At 40.9% G+C, this 8,816-nt stretch overlaps 1 protein-coding gene across 4 annotated transcripts in view; it reads right to left on the minus strand.

Annotated features, from left to right (window-relative positions):
• The window catches only part of RMI1 (RecQ mediated genome instability 1), a 67,172-nt gene extending 58,403 nt beyond the window's left edge, over nt 1-8,769 (minus strand). For 2 of the 4 annotated variants that reach the window (XR_010720523.1, XR_010720524.1), the window contains exon 1: nt 8,685-8,754. Coding sequence is in view for 2 of the 4 variants with exons in the window: in XM_066181748.1 (XP_066037845.1) it covers nt 4,368-6,251 (1,884 nt within the window). In the remaining 2 variants the exon portion in view is untranslated. Of the gene's footprint in view, nt 1-3,497; nt 6,279-8,646 lie in introns of those variants that run through there. The other 2 variants (XM_066181748.1, XM_066181747.1) reach the window with 2 other exon arrangements.
• Nucleotides 8,770-8,816: the final 47 nt, after the last annotated feature.

Raw genomic sequence — 8,816 nt, forward strand, 5'->3', positions numbered from 1 at the left:
TTGACATTATTACAGTGAGACGTCAAGAAATAGGTCCTTACATTTAGGACCAAATGTCATGTACTGTTCCATCTAATCATGTTCCATTACCGTGAAAATTTCTGCTTTTGATATGACCTGAAATAAATAATTCTTCTACTGTGAACTCGCATTACTGAGCAGTCCAGAATACCTTTTAGGAAATCCCTTAATATTCTTCACCCATACTTTGAAATTACATTATCTCGACTAGCTGTTGCTTCCTGAGAACACTGCCTGCATTCACTGTGAAGGAGGCTGCTGGGTTATGACATGCATATTTGTGACCAAACTAATATCCAGTAGGATTAGACTACTCCTCAAGCTGTTCTTGCCAGTCTAGTATATTTGGAAGCCGGCCATATTTCTTGGACTAGCCATGGCCTTGTTCTACAGTTTGAGTGAATACCTTAAAAAGAACTAGGCCACAGCAAAGTTTCTGAAAGCATTCTGTTTTCTGCTAGCTTGCCTTAGTGTCAGAGCTTTTAAAGGATATTCTGATGCAGGTACCTGGCACTGCCATAGCACATAATTGGTTTCATTTTCTTGAATAACCATAAGGCAAGAACCGACTTTCACTGTTAACAGAGCAACATCCATGTCCCTGTGTGAGAATATTGTAGGTTTCATATATTGACACCAAATTAATTGGAAGTTTTCACTGTGACCAGCAACAAAAAAAAAAGCTGCTTATTTTCTCCATTAAAAGGAAAACACTCTTGAAGAACACAGATTCTGAAACTGCAGTCAGACACACTGCAAGTGCAGAAGTCTACTAAGCACCTGAAACAAAGATAAGAACAAGAAGTCAGTTTGTGATATACTGTAGACAAGAGATGACAGAAAGTGCAAAAGCTGCTCTCTGCCAGAAGGCTACATGTAAGGTGTGAGAGTAGCTGCCATGACAAATGCCTCCAGCAGCAGCTACAGGACTGCTGTTGCACCCTCCAGAAATGTGGCCATACTTTTGCTGGGGTTGCAACGTGTGTTGTGAATTCAGGCTGTAAGAACAGTGGTTATCTGAAGGGCTCTGACACACACCACTGCCACGTACAGTGAGGCAATGCACACCATGCATACAACAGAGCACCAAAACATTAAGACTGTTAAAAGTTGATTCTAAGAGCAAACTGGGTAAGGCAAGAACCAATGACTGGTACACATAGCCACATAAACCATTCTCTGACATCATCTCTTAACTAAGCATGCTTTCTCAGTATCAGTAATTTCATTCCTTTTCTTTACTGGAAAAACTATGCAATATTTCTCATTAATTCTAAAAGCTTGAACACAGATCTGGAAACCTTATACACCAGAAAATTGCACTGAAATATCTGCAGGGCAGTTACGCTGTAAACAGCTTTTTTGAGATCTTCTTGCTTGCACTGGACCACAGGCATGCGAGTGGCTTTCCAGAGAGCACATATTGAAAATGAAGACCAGGACAATAGGGGGTGAGGCAGAAGAAGATGTCAGATAAGTAGCATTGCCTTGGAGGTGGGAAGGCAGGGGAGAGAGGAAGAGAGCAGGAGACACATGCAATTTTTGAGGCAGAGATGGCTAAACACTAATGCAAATGCAAAAGAGGAGGGGCAGGTGTGACTTCATCATCTAAACCAAACACAACACTTAATTTGATTTTGCAGTTTGAATAACATCACTTTTGCTCTGCACAAGCAGAACAAAATCTGTGGATTATTCATGCCGTTTGAAGTTAAAGACTCCTATCCTTTTACGTGCTAAGGTAAAAACTTCAAAGAAAGTTTCCTAACTCATTATAGGAGAAATATTTCCATAAAACCCCACCGAAGGTTTACAGTCAGCTCTATTAACTTCTGTAAGGATTACATGAAATGAGGCTTGGTCAGCTTGCTACTAACAAGCAATTTTTTCTGAAACTGTAACTCAAGGTCCAGTAATGTAGGTTCCAGACAGGCAAAAGCTTTTGCTGTTACAGTTCTAAACAATGTACTGTTCCCAAAAGCCTCAGAAAATAAACCCAGAGGTGGCTCACAGGGTTATAACTTCCTCAAGTTCTCTTCACAGTGTAAAGTGCAAGGAAAGAAAGGTACACAGGGATCTTTGTGTTTATACTGTACAAAATAAAGCCTAAAACCCCTCCCACGTCAAGCATAAAAACCCTCAAGATGTCCCATGCTTCACCTTCCTCCATTTTAACTTTACCTGGGAAATTACCTCTAGTTTTCCTTGGAGTCTTCAAGCATGGTTCTCAATTTGGGATTGAGTATGCATACCGACATTGAGTATTTATACTGACAATCTGTCACAGCAAATCTCAATGGCCTAACAGACATTGTTCAGAAAAAGAAAAGACTTTGAAGAAGGATACTGGCAGGTCAATTAAAAAAGAAAAAAATCCCTCTTCTAGCCACCAATTTTACATTCTTTGCAAACACTACCAACACTGGGCAGACTGCTCCTGGGCAGACTGGTTCCCCTACTCCTGCCAGAATATTAATTCTTCTGAATTCACAAAACAAACCAACTCAAACCAAAGGAAAAAAAAAAAAATGAACAAAAAAACCCAAACCAAAGCAAAAACCAAAAACAAACCAAAAAACCAAAAAAAAAAAAAAAAAAAAAAAACAAAAAAAAAACACAAAAAAACCAAAAAAACCCCCCACAAACAAACAAAAAAACAAGCAAAGGGGAAAGGATGGGAAGAAGAAAAAAGAACAAAAAACTTAATCAAATAATTTCTCATACTTGTCATGGGTTTTGTAAAGAGCGTATTATTCTATTCCATCTGGGTGGAGCAGAATTGCTTATCTTTGCCCAAATGGGTCAGTGTCACTTATCAGATGGTGGAGTGCTACTAATCTCTCTTCATTGTTTCACTACTCCCATAGGAATGTCTTCTGCTAATGGACCATTAAGAGCTCATCAATGACATTACACATTACACTGCACTATTGTAAGCTGCTCCACACAGGGAGGAGGAGCCAAACCATCTTAACCTAGATAAAAAGGAGCCACAGTACCACTAGGTATCCTGCCTTCCACCGGACCCCTAGAAGAAGACTGGACCCATCTCACCATTACTGAACCCCTTTCTCTTCAACGGGACCATCTCTACTCCAACAAAACCACATCTGCCACTCCAGGAGGGCTTACTTTGGACTGCTTCCAACACCCTGACCAACAGGGCGTCAGGTTGTATTCCTGACTCTCAGGGTTTTCTAGGATTTCTTGTTTGTTTATTTGTTTGCTTATTCTTCTGTACTACATCTGTATTTTTATATCCCTAGTAAAGAACTGCTACACCTATTTCCAAAATCTTTGCCTGACAGCCTTTTAATTGCAAATTTATGATAATTTGGAAAAGGGGGGAGGGGCTTACATTCCAAGGGAGACTCCAACCCTCCCTGGCAGATACTTGTCTATCTAAACCGAGACAATACTCTATACACTCATCAAAATATATGTTTTTCTTTCAAAGTGACTAAGCAGCATCCACCAAAATTTAAATGAAAACTTTATTATTTTAGAAGTAGAAATTAAAAAAAAAAAACAAAATTAAGAGCAACATTAAAAATACTATACAACGCGTGCAGCACAAGTATTTGACTACTCTGTAAAAAGGTTAGTAAAGTAACAATAAGAGTTAGTGAATGAGTCTACCCCTAGTTTCCAAACTACTAGCAATGATTAACATTAATGTGACAAAAAATAGAATCCGCATATGTTACAATAATTTTCTGCTAATAAACACTTTAAAACACTTGGCCTTCTTTTAAATTATTTGTAAAAATATGGAGGGCTTTTTAATTTCCTTTTTGTATAGAATTGGATTTTTTCGTCACACCTGAATATTTAGAAGACAATCTTTCATTTTTCTATAGTTTAAGTTCTTGCACAGTGAATATAGATTTGAGTCTTCAGATTGGCATAGTCAGAAGGGACTATTTGAACAATAATTTGTTATTTAAATTTATTCAACTGATTTTCTCCAAGAAAAAAACTGAGAAACTGAGAAACTCATGTACCTTTCTTTTAAAAACCAGGTAACTACCTGAGAAAGTAAAATAACAAGATGGCTTGTTAATTTTTATACATTTCCTGAAAAACTGTGCTACTCAGGATTACCAGTCTAGAAGATGCAGGATTAGGCAGAATGAAAAAATCAAGACACGAATATTTGAAATCTTATTCCAATACTGTCACCATAAGAAACAAACTGCCCAGTTTTGCTCCAACAAGTAATCTCCTTGTCTCACTTTTACATTATAATTCCTGATAAAAGACACATCACGTAAACTTTCAAGAGTTCTTCACAGGAAATCTGACTTAAAACATTTCCTAACATATAGTCTGCAAGTTTGCAGATGTTATTTAGTCAAACGTTTCTTCAATTGTTCTAGATGCCTAGCATCAACATCCTGGAGAATTAATACAGTAGCTTTAGACTGAAATGGATTAAACTCAATAGTCATCAAACAATAGAGATCTATCAGCTGTTTTTGACATTTCTCTAAACCATCCTTAAGTTTTAGACGTAAAGTTGCATCTTTTTTCAGCTTATTCATTTCAGGCACTGAAAAGCCAATCAAACTTGTTAGAATATCATCAGCAAAATCTACTTCAAGATAAGCAGAGCCATCAGAAATTTTAGCCTTTATACCCCAGGACCCATTGCTTTTTGTGAGGTTTCCAGTGAGAGTGACAATAAAACATTTAACTTTCAGAATTGTAACAGTTTCTGGTTTTTTTGCAAGGAGAAGGGAAATATATGTGAAAGGTGGAGAATCTAACTCTAAGCGTGCTTCTACTGCCTTGCAAGCAAAGCCCTGTGAATCATGTTTCTGCTGATCTCCTCCTGGACCCATTTTTAAGGAAAATACAGGATCATCATTTAATACCCTGCTGTCAGAAGTGTCTCGGTGTTTACATCTGCCCTCATCTAGGTCTGTATAATTTTGCCCTTCCTCAGGAGGATTTGCCAAAGAAAAATCTGATGAACTGCAGGTCTGATATAAGACCTGGTGCTGCAATAAGTTACTCCTGCTATTTCCATCTTCATCAAATATTGTTTTTCTCATGTTATTTTCCTTGCTGATGGCTTCCCTCAACTTATCTTTTTCATTAACATCGTCTTCTTCATCAGTGCCATTTAAAGATGAATTGTAGGAGATTCTAGATATATGTGGAAGTCTGCCAGTAATTAAACCTATGTTTCTTTTCACGTCCACTGGTGGCACTTCTTCCATCTCTCTTTGCATCTCTTCTTCCAGAAGAAAGTCATCTTCTAAAGGAAAGTCATTTAAAAGGCCATCAGCATACTCTATGGGAGGAGAAACTTGTTCATCTGAGTGAGGGAAAGGACTTCCAGATTTTTGTAGCAAAACATTTCCATTTTGTGCAGTCACTGAACTAGAGGCTGTGTTAAAATTGTTGCTTCTACTACAGTATCCACTTTCTAAAGATGTTCTGTTGTTTAAAGTAAACTCGCTATTTTCATCAAGGCTGGCTAAAAGCTCTTCATCTGAAGGGCCAAGAGTTTGTTCTAATTCATCTGCAGGCCTTGAAAAAATCTGTTCATGTCCAGCTTGTCCAACAGAATTAGGGTTTTCAGTTTCTCCAATTAATCTAGAAAGGACTCTTTCTTGACAATAATCATCAAGAAGAACATCAACTTCACCGCCCAGCAATTTCACATTTTCTGGTTTAAGCAGAAGGACTCCAAGGCGATACGCAATATTGCCCTGTACAGTGATTTTTGTTCCCGGAGGAAGATTACTGCAGAGAACAGGCACCGGTTGATACTCCATGCCCTGAATTTGATGTATGCCATCCGTTAGTTGTAGCATCAGCATTCGAGTAGGCTTTGCTTCCCAGGGCTTCTGAAATGCCTGAGTACTGGCTGTAACTTCTTCATTTACAGTGCTTTTCCCTCTTAGCTTCTGCAACTGAGAATATGCTGGCTGGCTAACATCCACCAGTGAATCAATCTGTATGGAGTAGTAGCCTAATAACTCTCCCTTGGGAGTATCTAAGATGCAGTTGGGCAAAATGGGATATTCCAAGTCTCTCAGATCGGTAAGAAGCCATTGCTCAAACACCTGCTTGTTAATCTGAGCTTGACTTAAATTACTACCACTGTTTTCTTCCTGGATCCAATTAATACATGCTTCCAGCCATGTTAAAGGAACTTTAACGTGCCATGTGGATGATAGCCAGGTTTCCGCTCTTGCTACTATGCTAGATGTAGACATTTTCTTTTAAGTAAGAGACTGAATTCCCTAAAGTGGAGTTCAAAAAGACATATTTAATCTTTTGACAAAAACTGAAATTATTACAAGTTTCATGTTCATATTACATACAAAAATTTAAAAACACTTCTGCAGACAATAAAATCCACAGGCATTTCCAACAGTTAACATTTCAATCAGCATAGAAGGTATGTGTAATTATCAGCATAAAAGGTATGTGCAAAATAAAAGTATGGAGACTTACACAAGCAACCATGCTTTTTTCTGTTGATTTAATTAGAAACATATAACTGAAAGCCTTTTCTTATAGGTTGAAAGTGAATGAACAAAAAACCCAAACCAAAACAGCGGTAGGTTTTAAAATGTATTTCCTCTTCTTTCTATGGCTTTCTTTCTGTTAACACAGAGTTTACTTTAGAAATTGACCTGAGACGTTGCTCTCCCACTACACCAGCACTGTTACAAACAGAAGGAGCAGGATCTATAGAACCAAGCTGTGGTCTAACAACACTTACATCATAGGGGTGAGTTTCAGTCTGTGACTGAGAGCTTTGTACCCCACAACAGAAAGCTGGCTTGTAACAGTGTTATCTAGAGACCCAGAGCAGGACTTGGCCACAATAGCACCGTGTCTTGGCATCTATCATTTCAAGGGCATCAGTGAGTAATAAACTCTAAATTCTTGTTAGTTTAGGAAGCAGCTCTGCACAAACAGAACACAGAACAGAAGTATTTCAGTGGGAAGGGACTTTGAATGATCATCTAGTCCAACCACCTGACCAACTCAGGGTTGACCCAAAGTAAAATCACTTTACTAAGGATATTGTCCAGGTACATCTTAAACACTAATAAGTTTAGGGCACCAGTCACCGCTACAAGAAGCCTGTTTCAATGTTTGCTCATGCTCCTAGAATTAGAATAATTCAGGTTGGAAAAGACTTCCAAGGTCACTGAGTCCAAGCTTTGATTGAACACCACCATGTAAACTAGATCATGGCACCAAGAGCCATGTCCCACCACTTCCTGAACTATTCCAGGGATGGTGACTCCACTATCACTCTGGGCAGTCTGTTCATTGCTTAAACACTCCTTCTGTGAAAAAGTCTTGATGTCCAACCTGAACCTCTCTTGGTACACCTTGAAGTCAGTCTCAGAGACTGACCTCTACCTCGTAACAATTTCCTTTCAAGTAGGTGTGGAAAGCAAGAATGTCTCCCCTGAGCTTCCTTTTCTGCAGCCTTCAACCACACCTAACACCACTTACTCTCCAGGCCTTTCACCAGCTTTGTTGTACTTGGTAAAGAAATTATTCCTATTTTTAAGTCTGAACCTCTCCTGATACAGCTTTGAAGCATTCCTATTCTGTCTTGCTGGATGGCAGGAACAGACCAGCACTCCCTCTCCAGGTCCTCCCAAGGAAGCTGTACAGAGCAATGAGATCACACCCCTGAGTCTCCTCTCTAAACCAGACAAACCCAGAGCCCTCAGCCGCTCCTCACAGGATGTGCCTTCCAGCCCTTCCACCAGCTCTGTTCTGCTCCTCTGGACCATTCCAGCACCTTCCCACCCTTCTCAACCTGTGGGGCCCAGCAGTGCACACAGGACTCGGGGTGGGGCCTCACCATGGCTGAATCCAGCAGGATGATCCAATCACAGCTGGTGCTGCTGTGTCTGATGCAGCCTGGGATGGCGTTTGCCCTCCTGGCTGCCCGGGCACACACTGCTGATTCACCCTGAGCTGCTGCCTACCTGCACCCCCAGATCCCTTTCTGCAGGGCTGCTCTACACACACTTCTCTCCCAGCTCACACTTGTGCCCAGTTTTAGTGCATCCCAGGGGCAGAATCTGTATTTGTTCTTGGCAAATTTGTTCTTGGCAAATTTCATGCCACTGAAAGTTACCCAGTGCTCCAATCTATTTCAGATCTCCCTGCAAGGCTCTTGTCTGTACAGAGTGTCAGCAGCACCTCCCAATCTGGAATCGCTAGCACACTTGCCAACGGTGCAATCAACTCCCGCATTGACGTCACTCTACAAATACTGAAAAGATATTGGGTTGCCTGACTGTACATAGATCACGTTCAATCCCTTAGAAAGGAAGACTGAGGAGCTCAGTCTCTCTACAGAACACAACGAAAACAAAACCTACAGTAAGGATATTTAAGAAATACTAGGTGTGGGTTTTGCTGGGTTTCTTGGGGTTTTTTTGCCATCATAGCCTTCAGAGCAAACAAAAGAACACACTGCCTCCAAGCTCTCCCCAAAGATGCACCACTCGGAAGATAACGCGAGGTTACTTAACCCAAGTAAAACGCCAAGTTTAAACGGGGGAGGTTAAAGGGGCGAAGGAGGGGCAGAAGCGGGGGTAGGAAGAAGATGTGAACGAGAACAGGCCGCACCTCACGGCCCCTCGGAGGGGCCGAGAGCTCCAACTCACCGGGGCGGGCGAGCGGTCTCGGCGGGGCAGCGCTGGCTCCTCCCGCCGGCCTGAGGGACGGGCACGGCCCGAGCCCGCGCTCCCCTAAACCGCCGCGCGCACACCCACCAGCCAATGGGAGGTGTGCGTCGA

The sequence above is a fragment of the Chamaea fasciata genome, unplaced genomic scaffold, assembly GCF_029207755.1.
Source record: "Chamaea fasciata isolate MVZ Bird 193981 ecotype frontalis unplaced genomic scaffold, bChaFas1.0.hap1 SCAF_4, whole genome shotgun sequence".
Lineage (NCBI taxonomy): Eukaryota > Metazoa > Chordata > Aves > Passeriformes > Sylviidae > Chamaea > Chamaea fasciata.